Source organism: Primulina huaijiensis, chromosome 6 (assembly GCF_012295235.1).
Source record: "Primulina huaijiensis isolate GDHJ02 chromosome 6, ASM1229523v2, whole genome shotgun sequence".
Taxonomy (NCBI): Eukaryota; Viridiplantae; Streptophyta; class Magnoliopsida; order Lamiales; family Gesneriaceae; genus Primulina; species Primulina huaijiensis.
In genome coordinates, this window is record NC_133311.1 from 1,444,155 (window position 1) to 1,465,570 (window position 21,416).

The window sequence follows — 21,416 nt, forward strand, 5'->3', positions numbered from 1 at the left end:
CACGTGTCAGTCCAAAAAAAATTTGAATAAAAATATGTGTACGTGTGCTATAAGCGTGTGAGCAAAAAGTGAGTGGTTTTAAAATAGGCCACGTTATGAAACTGCAGTCACGTCAGTTGATTTGGAATATAATAAGTTTTTTAATTTGTTAACTTATGTGAGAAGATTCGTAAAACATCCAACTGAACAATCAGTTGGGAAACTGATTCATTTCAGTTGAGTATTCACAAACAATTGTCCTCTCAGTTAACATTTTCAAAAACTGATATTCCCCCTTAATTGGTGCATAGAATAATTAAAATGATATAAAATAAATTTAAGGGTCAGAAAGATTATCGTTTGCTGGAACGTTGACGGCCCTTCAGCTTCCATGATATTCGGCTATAAATAGAAGTAACACTGTTAGTTTCAGTCATATTGGTGAAAATATTTAAGACAAAAAGAATGGCAGATACGAGTAGCTCGAGTGCTTCGCCGTTTTCTCTGGAGACCAGGAAGGCTGCTATAGAAGATAAGGTCTTCTATGAGAGTCTTCATTACTGGGAAAAGTTACAGAAGCTTGAGTTTCTGTATAATACTGGGGAGGCTACCACTCCTGAACTGATGGCAAAGTTGAACAAATTGCGGGAGCACTTGAACATACCTGTGTGGGTGGACGTCTTTAAGGATGATCATCTCTATCAGCTAATGCTTCGAAAGGAACTGAAAATCCTTAAGCGCATAGCTGGTTCTCATAGCTTTGTCAAGACATCTACCGCACCCTTATCCGCTTGGTTCAAAATGTGGATAATTGTTGTAGAGGAAAAATATGATGATGTAATCCGTGCAAACGTTTGTGATTGAATGAAGTATTTATTAGCTTAACTTTGTTTTTCTCTTTCCTGCAAATGATAAACTTCATCAGTTGTTATATATATATGAATTGCGAACTTTAAACAGATGAACTGATTAAAGACTAACTTTTATCAGTTGACTATGAACTGAAATCAGTTAAGCATTAAGTAATAAATAACAAACTGATATCAGTTGATAATGAACAACTGATAATTAAGAAGCTTGGGTAAATGAGAAAAACGTTTTGGCTGACTCGAGACTCTTTAGCTTCTTCAACATTTAATGTCATATGTCTATAAGAAAGACGATAGAGATACAATGTGAGATAATAACAGTTCAATATGTCGGATTCAAGTAATTCTGATGCATGCAGCAGGACTCATGTTCAAGTTACTGAACAATTAAGTCCATATTTAGAGGAGTTGAATAAAACAATGGAGGAATATGTCTTCACGAAAGTGATGTCAACATGGTTCAAAATTCATGATTTGCAGAGGATAAGCAGTAGTGGTGCTGCTCCTTCTCGTGCTCAAGCAGCAACTGCAAGAAAATACATTGATCGTTTTAAAGTCAGACATTTTACAGACCTGGTTGATGACAATGTTCTGTTACATGCAATGTTATGGAAGGAATGACATGTAATTGAGAAGATTTCTACAACTGAATCATTTTCTAGAATCCGAATTTATGAGTTGAATAATTGGATTACACAATGGCAGGATTTAGTTGGTTCTAAGTATCTTCTGTAACATGGAATCGATTTTATTCTTAATAAAGTATTATTTCCAATTTGTTGTTGTGTTCTTATTTTCTGCAAATACTTTTATTAGTAAAGCAGCATCAGTAATATTTTTAAGACGAGTCAATTAAACCAAGAATATTGCGAAAGTAAGAAAATTTAGTCTCGGGTAATGGTTAGGTGAAGATGTCAGCTGCTTGTTGCTCAGTTGAACTATACTCCAGTCTGATGTCCTTCTTCAAAGCATGATCTCTAATGAAGTAGTGCCTGACATCTATATGCTTGGTCCTTGAGTGAAGAACTGGATTATAGGTGATGTCAATTGTGCTCGTATTGTCACAAAATATGGGCGATTCATTTGTGATTACTCCATAATCTTTCAGTTGTTTCTGGATCCAGATCAGTTGTGCACAACAACTATCAGCAGCAAGGTATTCTGCTTCAGTTGTTGATGTAGCTATGGATGTCTGTTTTTTTGCTGAACCAAGAGATCAGTCTGTCTCCTAGAAACTGACAAGATCCACTTGTACTTTTGCGATCAAGCTTACATCCTGCATAATCTGCATCTGAATATCCAACTAAATTGAAAGTAGAGTCTTTAGAATACCATAACCCAACATTTTGTGTACCCTTAAGATATTTCAAAATTCTTTTAGCAGCTGAGAAATGTGATTGCTTAGGATTTGCTTGAAATCTAGCACACATACAGACAGCAAATACAATATCAGGACGACTGGCAGTTAGGTACAACAATGAACCTATTAAACCTCGATATAATGTCGCCTCAACTGATATTCCTCCTTGATCAGTGTCCGATTTTACTGATGAGCTCATGGGAGTATTTGCAGCTGAACATGATTCCATGCCAAATTTCTTCAGCAGCTCCTTTGTATATTTAGTCTGACTGATGAATATACCATTCTCCAGTTGCTTCACTTGAAGTCCAAGAAAGAATGTCAGTTCACCCATCATGCTCATTTCAAACTTATCCTGCATTAGCTTAGCAAACTTTTCGTATAATTTGGGGTTAGTTGACCCAAATATGATATCATCAACATAAATTTGAACTAATAAAATGTGATCATTCTTAGAAAATTTGAACAAGGTCTTATCAACTGATCCAACAGAAAAATCATGATCAATTAGAAATTTTGAAAGAGTTTCGTACCAAGCTCTGGGAGCTTGTTTCAGACCATATAAGGCTTTGTTCAAATGGTAGACATGATCAAGAAAAACATGATTTATGAAACCTGGAGGTTGTTCAACCTATACTTCTTCTTGTAGTTGACCGTTCAGGAATGCACTCTTTACATCCATCTGATATACCTTGAATTTCTTATGTGATGCATAAGCAAGAAAGATTATGATTGCTTCCAGTCTTGCAACTGGAGCATACGTCTCATCATAGTCAATTCCTTCTTCTTGCCTAAAAAAAACATTTGCAAAGAAGAGAAGAAAGGAAACTAAATCCAAGCCCAAGAGGAAACTGATTTTGCAATTCAGATATTCTGAGGTTGCAACTCCTCCTCCTCCAAAAAAGCCAAGGACAAAAAAAAAAATCTAACTCCTACCTACACCATTCAAGGAAATACCTATCTCTCAGGTGCACGCGATCAAGGTCATTGAAGACAAGGCTACTGAAGAGCCAGGAAAAATCAGTATGCCAACAACTCTTCGTCCTCCAAGAACAACACAAGAATTAATCATTAGAGACCTCATTCAATCCACCAGGTCAGGACTGGTCTCTACATTTTCCTCATCCTCGGGAAAAATAAAAGAGAAAATAAAAGTCTCGGAACCTATATCAGCAGTTCATACACAAATAGACCTGCTGATGGATGAGGTTAATGAATTTGCTGAAGAAAGATCAAATTTTTTTTTATGAATGAGTGCAATTTAGAACAGTCATCTTTGCTAAAAATTTGAAGAAGAAAGATGTTATGAACAGATACATATTACAGGAGAAGGTTCTGCTACAACAAGTCAAAACAGTTGTTATTACTAAAGCTCTTAAACGTTGAGATTATCTTCTGGATCTTCTAAATATTCAAAAGCTGACGACAGTTAGTGCTGAACAAAGATCAAACTATGATCCCTTATGCCCAACCGCATTTGATGATATATCATAGTGATAAATCAACTGGACATGGACCTGGTCTCCCTACATATGAAAGTCAAATTCTGGGGAAATGATCACAAACTTTCTGAGACAGTAGATTCCAAGAAACATAAAGGTGGTTGGATCGTAATTTCAATCTATCTCTGAGCAGCCAACTGTATCTGACTTCAAGGACCCCAAACTTCTTACTCAGCCATATCTTGTCCCTTCTCCTCCTCTGGGGCAGATTACTCTTGGAAATGTTTAAGAAGTTATGCAATCCATTGCATAACAATAACAAGATGATGAAGATGACATCCTACTGAGCAAATTGCTCTCCACGCCTCATTTGCTTAAGAAGACAGATATAGTGGTTTCTCAGGCAGAATTAATCCGATCCAAGAATTTACTTATGATTGACTATGATGAAGCTATATTTGTTAGAAGAATTACACATGAAATGGTTGAAATATCCATGATTGTGCAAAATGGCCCCGAAACTGAAGAACAAATCAGTAAGACTGTAGAGGAATGAGTTGAGGTACCTATCAGCCAAACTGAATCGCGAATCATAATGATCGGGCAAGCAGGACCCTCCAACTATTATTCTCTTGGACTAATAGTTTCCACATCCAAAGAACTTCAATGATTAGAGTCATTCTCTCCTGATTTGGACTTAATTGATGGAACAACTCGAGATCAAATTAGCTCAAGTCTCACTGTCATCTATTCCTCTATAACAGTTTTTAAAAGGAGCAATCTGAACACCGAGGAAGTTTTGGAATCATTTAAAGATAGAATCCTCAAAGAAGTATCAGACCTATCCAGAAACATGATCGACATATTTAATAGATTGGAGCATATAAAAAAAAAGGTTCACGCAGCTACTGCTACTCATCTTGGAGGCAAATTCAAGCCAAAAACTTTTAAATCTACACCAAGATAGAGGAAGTTCAAGAAAATTTTAATGAAAATTTTGACTACATCAGTTCTCAGTTAGCTACGGTTCTTGCCTACCTCAATGCATCTTCTGATATTGATAAAAATGGGAAAGATAAGAATTCAGCTGGCACCAATCAATCTAAATCTACTAATGTGCATAAGAAGTCTACTGATCCAACCAGTTTAGAAGATTGTTCATGGAGAACATTGTATGTATATGATCAGTCAGATAACTCAGTTGTATATGTTGTTGAAAACAATGAATTCATTATTGGCATAATTTTGTCAAACACCAAAAAGGAGAAATTGTTGAAACATTTTAAGTTTTGGTGATTTGTCAAGGTTACTGATCCAATTAATAATTACAGAGCCTAACCTAACTGGATTTAAAAAGGAAAACTAAATATTCGTAAGATGAAGTTTTCTAAGGAGAGTAACCGATTACAGAGCCAGACTGATAAAGAAAAAGAAGGATACTAATAGCCAAACCGATTCAAGGATACTAATGAAGTCCAACTGACAGACTATCTAAGACGACCAGTCAGTCCAAATCCAAATATTCCATGAAGAATCAATATAATCAATTATAAATGATCATATCCCAGCTGAAATAGTGGATAAAGTTTTCTGTATCAACAGTCACTGAATCTTAACAGAATGCCAAGTTCCTGTGCACTACCAGGATATGTCACAAAGGACAATGATATGGAAACAACGAAATATGTATTTGGAAATTGATATATCATTTGGAAAAGATTCTCGTTACAGATTATGCTATAAATTGATCATTTGAACAAGATCTGAAGGTTACACAGTTACACTATCTATCTCTAAGTTTTTGAAAACCAACTGATCTTCTCTGAAGATGCTTCTGCGAGCCAAACTGAAAAGACATCACACGTTGACAAGTTATTATCTAATCATTTTGAGGATCAAATTTTTGCTTATAATTTTCTTGTGAAATCTGTGTATTGAGAGTAAGAAGTGTTACTGCTCAAATCATTGTAGATTGAAGTTTACTAAAAGTTTTTAGTTAGGCAGTGTTAATTAGTCATATTGAAGTAGATGATTTCAAATTGCTTGTGATCACTAAAATCTTTTAGTGCAATCTTTCCGTAAATAATAATGGGTGACGTAGGAGTATTGAAGTCTCCGAGCATCTAGAACAACTTCATGCCTATTTACTTCTTAGTTTGCCTATCATTAGTACTATTCAGTATAACCCAACTGATTTTTGATAAGTCATTTGTTCGAACGGTCTCGGTCAGCTTATTTCCACACAGTTCATTTTGATTGATTTACCGAAAACCCAAACTGACAAGAATAAAATTATTGTGTAGTTTACCCAACCGAAAAATTATTGAGATAAATTTATTCATCTCCTTTTAAATTTATTTCCAATCCTAACAAAGTCTAACGTATGTTGGTGATGATCAAAATAATAAATATAATAATGATGATGATGATGTAGAATTATATTATATTTTTTAAAAAAATTATGACATTGATGTTAAGAAATTACTATTACTCAAGATTTTTGGTGATCGAGAAAATCAAAACAACACTTAAATGTTTCAGGAAACAGGTGCAATCTTCTGTGTGTAGCAGGAACCACTTCGACCGTCTAAACTTTCAACCGCCTAGTCTTCAACCGCTTGAATTTCAGGCCGCCTACCATTCAACCGTTTGAAGTAGAAGAAGTTCAAACTTTTTAAAGACTTCCCAACCGGATGTTCGAAAACTTTAAATGGAGTCATTAAATAGCTATTTATTATTCATTTAATGAAAGACATTCTCTGATCGGTTCAGGACATTCAATGATTTTGTACCGCTACAAGTCAACCATGTCCAGCACCAGTCCCGATATTGATATGCATTTATGTCACTATCCAGAAAGGAAAGATTACTTATATCCTACAAGTTCTGATGGTAAAAACAGTTGCCATAAAAGAACACTCAGCAGTAATTCTTCAAGGAACGTGATTCAAAGCTATGCTAGCAAAGAGAACATTAAATGCTTTGCTGAAGAACATTTAATCTATTTGCAGCAGATAGTGACACATCATTCCAAAGTTACATGTTAACATTACTCATCTCTTTCCGACCGTTGACAGCGTATATAAGAAGAGATGGAAGTCTGCAATAATAATACGAGACACAATACAAAAATCATCAAGCTTTCATCAGTGAGATTACTACAAGTCTACATATTTAAAGAATTTGAGCGCAATCAAAGATCACACATCTCATCGCTCATCAAGCACGCACTCAACAAAAAGATATCTGATAATTTAAAGATCATATTCGTGCTACTAAAACAGATTGTTTTACTTACATCAGTAACCTTTTGGTTATTTGATTAATAGTGATGTCTAGTGAACTGAGGGTTCTTAAAATCCAGAAGTGCAAAATGATCACTAAGAGTTCCAAAACAGGCACTGTGATAAGTCCTGATTGAAGTGGGCTGTTGCAAAAAGTTTTGTAAAATCAAAGTCTTTTAGTAAAATCCTTCCTACAGAGGAAGAAGGAGTGACGTAGGAATGTTATCTCCGAACATCCATAAAAATCTCGTGTCTTTACTTTCCGCAAGCTTTTACATTTCAAACCATATCTTGTTGATTAGATTGTCAACCGGTTGAACTCATCATTAGAAATATTGAACCGTTTTCCGCACTTTTCAATCGGTTCATATTTCTAACCGTTTGAGAAAAACTTTAAACCGCCCAAAAACGGTTGAAAACAAATTTTAAAAACAAATATTTTCAAAAAGTTTATTCAGCCTCCTGTGAATTCTTTCCCGGTCCTAACAATTGACAATACTAGAAAATACATACATTCTTTATAAGAGTGATAAAATAAAATACAAATAATAAATTTAATATTATCACAACAGATAATACTTATAAAATAAATTAATTAGTAAAATACCATTTGAGACCCGTTCGTATGAAATTGCTGATAAAATCAACGAACAACATTACAACTCGAAAATATTGAAAAATTTTATCATAACATAACATTACAAAAAAAATATCAATATTAATAAAAATATAATAATTGTATATATGTTGCTAAAAAAAAACCGGAGAAAGCAATGGTGCTTAATAAAATTTTGAAATACTTATATTATGGAATTTTTATATGTTTTTAGCTATATAACCCGCATATTTTTATTTTTTATGTTGTTGGTCAATTCAAGGTTTACTCAATTAATCAGTCTTTTTGTTGTCCTATTTGATTATCTTTTTATCGGAGCACAGACATCACACTGAAATTTGATGATATAACATATAATATTTCTATTTGTTGATGTATCTTATGTCCACTCGACACTCAATGAGAAACAATCAAATTTGAAAAAAATAATACAAATAAGTGAATTTATACCATTGATTATGGAAAAACACTACGAAAAATAGTTTAGCATGCAATTTAATGTAACATGTGAGTTTCATCATGTGTTAATTATATTGAGTTACTTCCACGTTAGCTATTATTATGCATTTCGATTGATTTAATGTCACATGATCAGTTGATAAATATTGGTTAAAAATCAATTATTAATATGTAAATTTGAACTGAATCTGATTTCAAAATATCTCCAATCATTCTCCTTGAACTCTTTAATCATATATTTTTCATGCTTGTGGTTATCTTGATTTATTTATTTTTTTTAAAGGTCTACATTGGATTTCAAATACTCCATTTGAATCCGTCATTTATTCTGGATGAAAATTTGAAGCAGATATTACAAATTTCATATTTTGTTTTCAATGCATTTTTCTATGATTTGTAACTATAAGTCATGTCAAATCCATGAATTTCAAATCTTTGATTCAAATTTCATTCAAGTGCAATTTAAGAGTTTTAACCAATTAGATAGATGGAAAATCTCATTCTAAAATCTTACACAAAACTCCTGTGAGACAGTCTAACAGATCAATTTTGTGAAATGGATATTCTATATGGGTCATTAACGAAAAAATATTACTTTTTATGTCAAATATATTAATTTTTATTGTAAATATGGTTATGAGTAATCCGTCTCAGGAATAAAGATCCGTGAGACCGTCTTATGAAAGACTACTCAAAATCTTAAAGAGGGAGACATGAGATTTATTTATTTAATTTTTATAAAAAAAAATCAAATCAAACCAAATACTTGTCTAATTTTTGCCTTGTTTTTAACGAATAGTACTTGCACCGAAAATTTCCTATTTCATTAATGAGACAATGACCCTTAACATGAAAAAGGTTTAATTATCTAGTAGTTCAATCAGTTAGACAAGTAATCGAACCAGTCTATATAATAAGTTTTCATATTCGAACCGATAATCAAATCGATTTACTTTAAAATAGTGATTCAATCGGCCAGAGTCTGTGGGTTCATTCTGCAGGAGCGGTCCTCTCAAGCCTTCATCAAAAAATCAAATACATCGTTCGGGATCATCTGGTAACAGTTCACGCAGAAGAAGACCTTACAGTCCTCCGATCCCAGCAATTCCTTACATAGACGTGGAGAACGACATAATCCCTAATGCGTAGAACGCATTCGATCTTGTTCAAGCAAATTATGTCGCAGAAGGATCAATCCCAGCAAGACCCAAGATTTCCGCCAATAGCATGAGGTCATCCACGTAGACCAACACTATCGCCAACTTACCATCTCGAGCCTTAACGAATAGGCTAAAGTCTGCAGGCGCAACTGAATATCCACTTTGAACTCAAAATTTTGCTCCCACTTTAACCCTACAGAGCTAATTTAGACTGATTCAATTGGATGATCGGACCAGAACACGGCTAAATCATATAAAATATAATATAATAAATAACATATTTTAAATTATACATATCTTAAATGTGTATATGAGTAATAAAAAAATATATATTTTCCAAAGTTTGAAAAATCAAATAAGCTCTAACATAACTAAAATAATATTTTTAAGAATGTTCAGAATCTAAATAATCATATATATAACCTAAAATTAAATTAAAAACTATTGTGAACTGGTCTTACCGGTTTTTGATCGTTTCAATACCGGGCCAACCATTTTTTTTATTGGTTTTGATCGATTTGACCGATAAAATGATTTTTGGTCGGTGTGCTAACCAGACCCGTACCAGTTCCCTAGTCGAATTGGTCGGTCCGATAAATTTGTAAAATAACTCTGGTAAATGGTTCAAATACTTTTGAGGACATCATTTTCTAAAAAAAAAAAAAAAAATAGTTACCATCATTTTTAAAAAATAATCCCATAATAATAAATAAACATTTAAATATGCCTTTTGTAGTAGCGTTGAGTAGACAACTAACAAATTCTTGTCCTTGCCACAACCTCACAAGCTTTGTCTCATAAATTATCCTATCACTCTGGCTTTCCTGGTTGTATGTTTTCGGCGCCATTCCACCATCAATAATTCTAAGGATTGATTGTAGCACTAAGAACTAGTTCGATCAACTTATAAAAAATCGAGTAGGCGAGGTCTCACGTCTCGAGCTCAAGTCTCAACAAACACATACTATTGTATAAATGGTTTCTGTATGAACTATTTCGTATTCATATTCAATTTTANTGGGTGATTTAATATTAATAGAGCAGCTAAGAATGTGGAATGAGGATGAGATCCATTTATTCAGACAATCAATTCCAATTGTGAGAATGAGGAATTTACAATAACCACAACAAAGTACAAATTAACAGAAATATTCTCAATTGTTTTTTGTGGAGAAATATTTTAAATTATTAAAGCATCTCCCATGATCACAATGGAGAGTAGGTCTTTTATAATACTGTCTCATATGTCTATATTTGTGAAACGGGTCGACCCGATCCATATATACTATAAAATTTAATGTTTTTAATATAAAATATAATATTTTTCATAATTTGAGTAGAACCGGAGATTCGTCTCATAAAATTGGTTCGTTAAACGATCTTAGGAAATTTTTGTTCATAATAAATTAGGGCACAGCATAAGAATGAAAGAAAAGGAGAGGATCCAAAAGTAAAATAATAGAAAGAAAAGGGGCACAAATCTAAATTATAATAAAATCAGGGGCAGATTGTAGTAGTACAAAACACAATCGCGCCTCTCCCCGTTAAATTAGGGTTCTTATATTCATTATCACCAGCAGAATGACTCTCTTCAGGCATACTTTCTGTCTTTACATAAATTGTGAGTTCCGAGAATCGCATATACTTAAAACAACTATTGTTGGTTGTGTAAAGTTCAGTTCTTTGTCTGGGTTCTAGTATTTTTTAAAAATTTTAATTTTTTAATTTCTATTTATGTTTGCAGTTGTTTTGTGAATGGCGTATTTAGTTATTTTAGAAAGTTGGGATTGTTGGAGGGTCTGTCTCAGTTCCGAGCTCCAATTATTGGAAATTATTGAGTATTTTTTATTTATTTGAAATAAAAGAATATTGTTATTGGTGACTATCTTTTGTTTTAGGATTTTTATTCTTTATATGAAGTCCCTCACACCTAACTCAAGTGCTTCCTTAAAATTTTATTCTTTTCAAATTTTTTTAATCATGGTGGTGTTTCATGGTATTATATTTACAGAGGCAATGCAAGGTATGAGTTCAAAAGATGGATCTTTAGAAGAAATTTTCTTGAAGGGTGTGTAGTTTAAATATTGAGTGGCAAAGTTTTCGGTGCAGTAGATTACGTTTACTGTTTTTTTTAATGTTCTTATTTTTATTTATTTATTTTTTTTGTCAAAATGGGTTGATGGATTCCATGCTGTGCATCTAATTTTTGTGTTGCAGAACGTTGATACTTAGTCTCTTACTTTTAAGAACTTGGAACCTTCAGTTTGTCTCCTTTGTCATGGCTAGATAGCTGCTGCATCTTAATATAAGCTCTATCCAGAGGTTGAAAGTCGTCAAGACTTGGCTACCAGGGGTAATTGTTGCAGAATTTGGTGTATACTTAATCCAATTTTTAATATCAACTTCTGGGTGACCTTTTTTAGAAGAGTAAATCATACCCCTCATGTCCTTTGAACTTTGGAAAGTTTGGGGAGCAGAGGTAGGAAGTGTTGCAGTTTGTTGAATATTTCTTGTGAGTGTTGTCAAAGATAGCTAAAACGGGGTCGCTTTGTTGTGTGGCTGCAAGGCCACATGGATCCAATGCAACAAGCAGAGACTGGTCTGTTGGGCCGCAGGAGCCTTACTGGAGAACTAACTCAAGCTTTTCACCACCACCGTCCAGATTGGATTTTCGATTTCAGGCCGAAGCTCATTCATTTGGTTCCCACGATGGTATTCAGTTGTATGGGTCTTCTGCATCATCAAACAGCCGAGGTAGTCGAAACTGGGTGAGAGGGAACAATCTAGCTAATCATCAGTTTTTGGTATCTGATGGAATGGGTCCGTTTTATAGCAGTCCATCTGACATTTCTCCTGCGCAGCAATGGACTCCTCCAGCAATACAAGAAATCAGCACGGATGATTATGGTACTTCGAGAAGAGGTATTCAAGTCAATTTTTTCATCTTGACGCAGCTGCAGTTTTTGTTTTCTTCTCCTTAAAGAATTGATTGAGACCTCAATACATGATGCCAAAGTATTATGCTGCAAGACTCAAAAAACAATTTGGCCATTATACAATTTCTTTGGTGTCATGGAACGGGATGTGGTCACATTTTCCTTCTTTGAATTCATATAACACACCCACAGTCACTCAACTCCCTCCACCACTTACACCCTCTTTTCTCATAAGCAGACAACAAAAAAAATTGTGGTATTACTTTTCTCTTGATTTTTTTCTAAGGGTCAACATGTCTATCTATCTATTCTTATATTTAGTCAAACAACTAGTTTGGGAATGCTTTTCCTGAGCTTGTGAATTCGCCTTGCTTTTCAGACTCAAGGTTGCTGATATTCTTCTTGCATATTTACGTCAGACTTCAAAATTTGTTTGCTTTCCAGACTGAACGTTGCTGATTGGAAAGTCTGACGTAAACATGCAAGAAGAATATCAGCAACCTTCATTTTGGGTAGCCTCGTGTCTCATTAAAAACTTAATAGCTGCCCTGCTGAGTCTTGTTGAGAGCTTGTGTTACAGCCACCAACTATCAAAACCACAAACTAATAGTCAAACTTATTTCTTGTTTTCAAAACTTGCGCGTGTGGAGTCACTCCACAGTATATATTGCTTCCAGTCATTATAAGTAAGCACCAATGCTTTTTCCATCAGGAGGAGAATAGGAGGAGAAAATGTTCCCGAAAAGTAGTTCTGCAGTGCATTCTCTGTCTAGAACGACTTGTCATGTACATGTTTTTTTGTTTCTGAAATTGTTGCCTTGACACTAAAATCAAGTTTGAATACTTAGTTAAAATTATTCTCGATATTGCTTTGATGCAATGTTTGACTTTACACTCCCTTGAAAGGGGTGCGGGTGCTTAAATTTCCATTTCAAGTCTATTTTTCTTTAGCTGGTTTCTATTTTAGTATTGTTGAGAGCTTACATCCTTTAACTGCAATAAGGCCCATTCAATTACTTTTTTAATTAGATGTAATGAGAGCGTCGCTTTTATGGTTGGATATGGTGTATGATAATTGCTCTTGTCTAATCTTAAAACCCATAACAGTGCTTTATTATGTTCTTAATTGACCTCCTTTTACAGCTGAATATCATTCACAATACCGGCTTTTTGCTTCTTATCGAGTACAGGATGCTAATAGTTTGTATTTTGTCTTCTTTTGCCAGATGTAGTTTTGAGGCCATTATCCTTTTCACCAACCATGGAGGTATATTTTGTCGTGCCTATGTTCAAATTTTTCTCTGGTATTTCTGCCCAATGTGATTTTTTGCTAAAAAGATAAAATTACATTTACAGGGAACATCGGTAGCTAGGGATAGTGGAGGTTCGACTTCATCTCGATCAGACAGTAGTTGTGATTATGAGTCCATGGTCAAGTCGCATTCCTCTCATCGGAACTTTGCCAATCGCCGGTGCTTTACACCAAAAGCAATTCACCCTTTGTCATTTCCAGCAGAAAGACCATCCACTCGAAAAATTTCTAATATAGCCCCTATTGGGCTTTCGGAACCCGATGTTGTCACTCCACAAAGAGATAGACAACATTTGAGCAGTGCTAGTGGTAGTGTCGACCTCTGTGAAATACCCGAGCCCTTTGAATATGACCTTACCAACACGACTCGTAGTCCTGCAGATCATTTCAAATGTGGATTGTGCGAGAGGTTCCTTTCACAAAGATCGCCTTGGGGTTCCGGAAGGATAGTCAGAAGTGGAGACATGCCAGTTGCTGGAATACTTTCTTGTCGCCATGTCTTCCACGCCGAGTGCTTGGAGCAAACAACACCAAAAGGACATAAAAATGACCCCCCATGTCCCATATGTGCGAAAATTGAAGAAGAAAATTCCACCGACCAGCCAATCTTTTCCAAGTTAAGGGGTAGTTTCCCTCGTCTCAAATCTTTCAACGAAGATGGTCCGTCAAGGCCATGGGGGTGTGCTCAAGCTGGAGATTGTGTGGAAGGGGCACTGCACAACCCTACTTGGAACACATTGCTGTCTCTTAATCGGAACCAGTTTAAGAAAAATCACTCCTTAAAGATGAATCCTGGCCGAGAATTCCCAGGGAAAGCAAGGAAAACTGGCTCTTTTTCTCCACAGTCATATATTGGATAGGTTTAACATGGATCCATCGGTGCCTCGAAGACAACAGGTAACTCGAGTTTGAACTGATGCCAAGGTTCTCTGTTTGAACGATGTTTTGAGGATGAGGATCTTGCCTGGTGTTTAGTAACTTGGCATCTGTGTACCAACTAGAAAATTTTATTGTGTTATGCATTTACCCGCCGTTGTTTGGGCTTCATTGTAAAGTTCTTATGTTGTCCGAGGATTGATACTCTTGTCCATCTGCATCTGTATTTTCATCAATGTAACCCTGCAACACTGATATTTTATGCCTCAACTCCCCAAGCTTGCGGGTTTTACTTACATTTGGTTGCATTCCTATCAAGTGTCTTGCTCGTACTCGATTTACTTTATAATTGTTGGGAAAACTAAATAAAAGTTTCAAACTAATTTCACAAATTGATGTGCGATCATTCCATACATTTTTAACATATTTGACATGTCTGTACTCTAGAAAACAATTGGGTCGAGATTAACATAAATGGCACTAATTAATATTTAACATTCTTGAAAACAATTGGGTCGAGATTAATCTTTGTATATACCTTGTAGAATCGAGCAACTACTACTGATGTACTGAAAGCTGTAGTAGTTTTCAGTAAAGTGAAAAATCGTTGATTTAATTGATTCTCTTGTATGTAAAAGAGTGCAATTTCTTGGAGTGGGTCGTTGAGTAACAATAATTTGTTCTGTTAGGCCATCTTCAACCCATATCTTTTATTTTTCATCTTCTATCCTCTAAAATAGAGATTCATGATCTCTATTTTTAAAAACCTTCTCCAACCTATATCCTCTAAATATTACGAAATACTCTATTTCTTTAATTTAATTCATTTTCAACCCAATTAAGAAATACTCTATTTCTTTAATTTATTTCATTTTCAATCCATATCTTTTAAATATTACCAAATATTTCATTTCTCTAATTTATTTCATTTTCAAATACACACATATATATATAATTAATTAATTTCATAATATATTATTTAACTAAACTTAATTAATTCGCTAAACATAACACAACTACATGTGTATTCGACTCGTTTATTTAAAACAATACATTTATTTTGTCATCAAATTGCAAACAAAAGACAACATTCATCAAACATACATAAAATATAAATGAAGACAAACATAAACGACACATGATTTAAAGAACAAAACACAAATTGACTATTAAAAATACTAATATTCCGAATTACTGTACTCCTCCCACAAATGGTCAATAAGAGCATCTCGGAGTGCATAGTGAGCCGATTTATCTTTTATTTTACGATGGCGTGCAAGAAACTCTTGAAATCGGACGTGCTCATCATGTGCCATTTCAACATCTGGGATGGGTGCCTCGCGATAATCTGTGACTGGCACATTCAATTCCCTTTCGTCTTCAATAATCATATTATGCATTATAATGCAAATTGTCATGATATCATGCAACACTTGTTTGCTCCAAACTCGTGCAGGTCCAGTGATTATCGCCCACTTTGATTGCAATACTCCAAATGCTCGTTCAACATCTTTTCTACAACTTTCTTGTCGTGCTGCAAAATATTTCTTCTTTGGACCTTGTGGATTGTGAATTGTTTGCACTAGAGTAGCCCACTTTGGATATATACCATCTGCTAGGTAGTATCCCATGGTGTATTCTTTTCCTTGTATGACATAGTTAGCAGAGGGAGCTACACCATTGGCCAAATTAACAAAGAGATGAGATTTTGATAACACATTAATGTCATTGTTTGAACCTGGCAAACCAAAGTATGCATGCCATATCCACAACTCGTAATCTGCTACGGCCTCCAAAATGATGGTTGGTTTTCCGCTACGACCAGCATATTGTCCAGCCCAACCTGTTGGACAGTTTTTCCACTTCCAATGCATACAATCTAGGCTTCCTAGCATCCCCGGGAATCCACGTTGTTTTCCAATAAGGAGAATCCTTTCAATATCCTCAGCATTTGGAGACCGAAGATACCAGTCACCAAAAACCTCCACCACATCCCGACAAAATCTTTTTAAACTTTCAATCGCAGTAGACTCCCCGATTTTACTATATTCATCCGTTGAATATGCCGCCATACCGTATGCTAAGATACGCATTGCAGTTGTTATCTTCTGGTATGGGGACAACCCGGGCCTCCCCAACGCATCTACTTTCTGTACGAAGTAATTGTCATGCTGTTGAACGGATTTCATAATTCGCAAGAATAGTCGACGAGACATTCGAAAACGTCTCTTGAACATTGATTCATTGTACATTGGAGACTCAGAAAAATAGTCATTGTACAAGCGTTGTTCGGCAGCTAATCTGTCTCGATTAATCACAACATGGCCAGTGATCGAGCCTTGTCGGTGCAAATTATCACTTTCGTGGAAGTAATTGGAGACAACGGTAGCACTGTTTATGAGTTGGCTTAAAACCGTTTGTTGTTCGTCAATGCGATTCAACTCATTCTGTATGTTGGCACTAGGTTGATCTTCGTCGTCAGATGACGACGAGGACGCATAGAAAGAAAAACTTGAAGGATCTCCTTCATGAAAATTCATTTTTGAGCAAGTTGAGTAAATTAACAAGAAGTCACTGGTCTTTAAATAAGTGGTGACACTTGTTAGTTTAGTTATGTTAGATATTTTAATTTATTTTTAATATTATATGGAATAAAAGCCAACTCATTTTTTTTGTCACGGGTTGTGTATTTCAATAAAGCCAACTGACAAGGGGGGTTGTCTAATTTATATAATGCATGTTGTCACGTGGTGTCTAGTCACAATCAGAGACAACTCAATAGCTCACTCTTGTCTATATACTAGCAGTCACGGGTTGTGCATTTCAAATAAAAGCCATGTTATGGGCTGTCTAGTTGCAGTCATCTATCACGTGTTGTCTAGTCACAATCAGAGACAACTCATTCGTCAACTCTTGTCTATATTTTTTGCAGTTGTCACGGGTTGTGTATTTGTTAGATCAATCTAATTAATTTAAATTTCTACCGTTAGATCAGATTTAATTTTAATTGAGACCGTTGATCCAGATTTCTTATCAAAATGTTTTGGCTATAAATTGAAGCATCATACGAAGTATTGAGACCACTCCTACAAATTGAATAATTATTTGCAATCAAATGAATTCATCTAAACGTGGTGCTGCCTTCTCAATCGAGGAGGACATATTACTCGTGATGGCTTATCTTGATGTCTCCCAAAATCCAATAATTGGTATAAACCAATCACGCGATAGGTTATGGTCACTAGTGGCAGCTACATACAACGAACAACTCGCTGGTAACTCAACAGAGCCTCGAACTACTAAGGCCCTCCAATGTCGCTGGTTCAACATAAACAAGATTGTCCAAAACTTTAGTTCATGTGTCAGCCAGGTGGAACTTAGCCGTCCAAGTGGTGCTTCTGAGAAAGTCATTGTGAGTAATTAATTTTTTTTATCATATTTCTGTGAAACTATATTTTTTACTTTATGTGACTAAGATACAATTCATACCTTATTATAGTTGGATCAAGCAAAAGCCTTATTTAAGCAATCAGCTGGGTCGACTTGGCGGTTGGATCATGTATGGTCTTTGCTTAAGGACCAAGAGAAGTTTAGGTCATCAAACACTATTTTACCTAATTTCATACCAAACCACGTGAGTATCGACTAATCCCAGTCTTACTATTCTCCCAACACCGAATCACCGACACCCGATTCTCCAGGGCTATCTGGGTTTGCTATAAACTTGGATGAAGATAATCCATCAGGAGGGAGTTATCAGCGTCCAATTGGCATAAAAAAGGCCAAAGCCAAAAGAAAAGCTACTGAAGAACACTTGAAGGACATCTCCACCATGGCCAAATGTACTGAGAAAATGGTGGCTGTGATGGAGAATGCTGAGGTACATCGACAACAGCTCATTGATATTGAGAAACAAAGGAATGCGATAATGGCTTTTAAAGAAGAAAATAAAATACTAAGGATGAACCCTATGTGCGTTGATGAATCAGTCCGTGCATACTTGATAAAAGAACAACAAAAAATTTGGCAGAAAAGAATGGAGACGGGGGATGGCTCTGACGGGACTTCTACACCGTTTGGGGAGTTCCTCTGAGGAACTTCACCATCCGAGTCCGACCTTCCACCGTACTAATTTACTCTCATGATTGCAATGAACTAAAAATATGTTTATCTTTATTGTTGTGTGTGTGTTTTTTATTGTTGGTGATATGTCACTTTTAGTATTGTCTACGTTTTTTTGTCTAAAAATATCACATGTTTATCAATTTAAATTAAGTCGATAATAAGTGTTTGCAATAAATTGTGTTATGTATTTCTTTGTCATTAAATTATTCACTAGTTCCATTTGGTAAATATTATAAATAATAAATTATAATTAATTCATTAAAAAATTAAAACAACGTTTGATTAACAAACCGACCCACTTCCAAACTTTATCTTGGTCGACCAAAGCAAGATACCAAAGCATGGTCGACCAAAGCATGCTTTATGGTCGACCAAAGCATACCATGGTATGCTTTGGTCGACCAAAGGTCGACCACCATGACCAAAGCATGTCTTTGGTTGGTCGACCAAAGCATGTACCAAAGCACATGCTTTGGTCGACTTATGTGTGGGTGTGTGAGTCGATCAAGTTTGTGTGTTAGTCGATCTTTTCTTTTTCAAGCCACCAGTCGATCGAGAACAGTGATATTTTGTAAATTTTTTTTTTCAAAAGGAATATATTGCAATTGTTATGATGACATTTCAGTAATTTGGTGGAATCTCTATATTGATCTTCAAATGAATAGTGATCCTCTAAAAATAGAGGATCACTATTACAATCTCCAAAATGGAGATTGCATTTGGAGTTGGGTTGGAGCACCAACACATACTCTATTTTAGAGATTTCCTCCAAAATAGAGATGGGTTGGAGATGCTCTTAGGAGAACAATTGGAACCTGACAGTTATACTGATGTACATTTAAAAAACATTTGAGTTGTACAATTACCATCAGCTGACTTCGATACTGTGACAAACGCTCGATCTCGCGTTATATGACTAATATTCAGACTGATCAATTAATTTAATGTATATATAAATAAATTAAAGGTTGAAAATTATAAGTAACATAACAATTTTAGTCATGTATAGATTGAGTGTTATATTTTTAGTCTTGTTATCTTTAGCTGGATCAATTATAGTACTGCAACGACGTAACATGATCAATTTTAGTCATTCTCCTTTCATTCATGTGATTAAATGATTAATATCATTTTTAAATTTTTTTTGTATAATTACAGAGTCAAAACATCTCCTAACATGTAATTGTGTTTATCAATATAATTATGAAAATTTAATAAATAATTTTTATGAAAAAAATAAAATTAATCGTCAAAACATAATTAAAAGACTATAATTGATACAACAAAAAATACATAACTAAAAACGTCATACCCTAATACGTACATACAAAACTAAATTTGTCAAGTTGAGTGAAAGGTGATTTAAAATTGCTCAGATCAATATTATTATTATTTATATATTTATATCAGTGACTACGCTTTCAGGCATTTGCTACATTGGGCAGTAAATTAAGTGACTCAGAGTTAGCAGTAAATAGACACATAATTTTCTTTTGGATTGCATGGAATTGTGCGGATGCTTGAAGGTTTCAAAAATCTGTCCCTCCAATAGCAACAAAGGACAAAAACCCTAGCAAATTTCAGTTAGGGCAGTGATGCAATATCCTGACACTGCCGCTGATTAAATTATATTAACGATAAATTGGCCTTCAGTCCTCTGTAGTCGTTTTTTTTTGTGTTCAGTCCCTAGATACTTTTTTAGTACCACATTTCCACATGAAGTGTACCACATTTTGTATGACATAATACTACAATTTTGTGGGTAGGGAGTGAACCCAAAGAAAAATTTTGATTGGGGATTTTTCACCAACTTCCCTTATATTAATGCTTTCTTAATTAATTTTCTGCTTAATTAAAATGAATGAAAGATTAATTAAAGTTCTTGAAAATGACATATGCTCGTGTACCTTGATCTCAACTTAGACCATGAAAAATAACAAGCTTTGGAGAGAAATTTTTTTGTAAGTTGTAATCAACAATGGAAGGTGAAGTTAATAGAAAATACACTTAGTAAGCAATAAAAGAAGCAGCAATAAAAAAAAACCATATGTAAAATTAATAGTATTTTAAGCAGCTTGTTTTAAAAAATGGGGCATGAAACCCCTTATTAGATAGGGTAACGTTAATTTTTATTATATAGGGTGAAATGCGTTTGATTTTAGAAAAATAAGAATGCATTCAAGTCTTCTCACAATAATCATCGTGCAATTAATCTGAACACACACACACACACACATATATATATATATATATATATTTGTGTGAGTGTGTGTGTGTGTGTGTGTGTATATATATATATATATATGCTGCACACCTACCGTGCACACCTATGTGAGCATCGATTAGGTGTCACTCACCCATTGGTTCCACACTTTTTCTATATTTCATCAAATCCAATGGGTGAGTGACACCTCAACGGTGCTCACATAAGTGTGCTCGGCAGGTGTGCAGCATATCAAAACTATATATATATATATATTTGTTTGTGTGAGTGTGTGTGTGTGTGTGTGTATATATATGTATATATATATATATATGTCTTCTCACAATAATTATCGTGTAATTAATTTGAACACACACACACACACAAACACACACACACACACACACATATATATATATATATATATTGACGACAACCGGAGCTCGTCAAATGGTCGCCTGAACTTCTTCCGACGAACAATGTATTAAGTTATTCTGAAGTTAAAATAATTTTGATTTGTAACTCGAATGGTCAGTCAGATAGATAGAGACTATACTATCATGCAACGTATAAAATGTCTAAGACCCGTGGAGGCAAATCCTGGGGAAAAAATTTGATGGGCCGACTAAGGTAATTATTTTAGATTTTTTTCGTAACAAATCAATATTTTTCTCTACTGATAAATTGCTGAGACGAAAAATAGTGGATCCCCACCAAGTAAATAATTTAATGTGGTTAAATTAATAATTTGTATTATCTTCTGTCTATGATCTATTTTTCCCCTTTCATGCATGG

At 34.7% G+C, this 21,416-nt stretch overlaps 3 protein-coding genes across 4 annotated transcripts; 2 read left to right on the forward strand and 1 right to left on the reverse strand.

The window, feature by feature from the left end:
• The first annotated feature begins 10,675 nt into the window (after window positions 1–10,675).
• On the forward strand, window positions 10,676–14,601 carry LOC140979223 (uncharacterized). 2 transcript variants are annotated; one of them, XM_073444548.1, is made up of 4 exons: window positions 10,676–10,790; window positions 11,387–12,091; window positions 13,332–13,372; window positions 13,462–14,601. In XM_073444548.1, exons 2-4 carry the CDS (start codon window positions 11,986–11,988, stop codon window positions 14,275–14,277), a joined length of 963 nt encoding a protein of 320 aa, XP_073300649.1. In that variant the 5' UTR covers window positions 10,676–10,790; window positions 11,387–11,985; the 3' UTR covers window positions 14,278–14,601. The 2 variants fall into 2 exon arrangements, with proteins under 2 accessions (XP_073300649.1, XP_073300648.1); XM_073444547.1 differs by having other exon boundaries at window positions 10,747–12,091.
• A 671-nt stretch (window positions 14,602–15,272) lies between these two features.
• On the reverse strand, window positions 15,273–16,992 carry LOC140979548 (protein ANTAGONIST OF LIKE HETEROCHROMATIN PROTEIN 1-like). Its single transcript, XM_073444989.1, has one exon. The coding sequence runs from the start codon at window positions 16,831–16,833 to the stop codon at window positions 15,472–15,474; it is 1,362 nt and encodes a 453-aa protein (XP_073301090.1). The 5' UTR covers window positions 16,834–16,992; the 3' UTR covers window positions 15,273–15,471.
• A 416-nt stretch (window positions 16,993–17,408) lies between these two features.
• LOC140978914 (uncharacterized) lies at window positions 17,409–18,386 on the forward strand. Its single transcript, XM_073444151.1, has 3 exons — window positions 17,409–17,705; window positions 17,793–17,852; window positions 17,949–18,386. Exons 1-3 carry the CDS (start codon window positions 17,409–17,411, stop codon window positions 18,384–18,386), a joined length of 795 nt encoding a protein of 264 aa, XP_073300252.1.
• The last annotated feature ends 3,030 nt before the right edge of the window (window positions 18,387–21,416 follow it).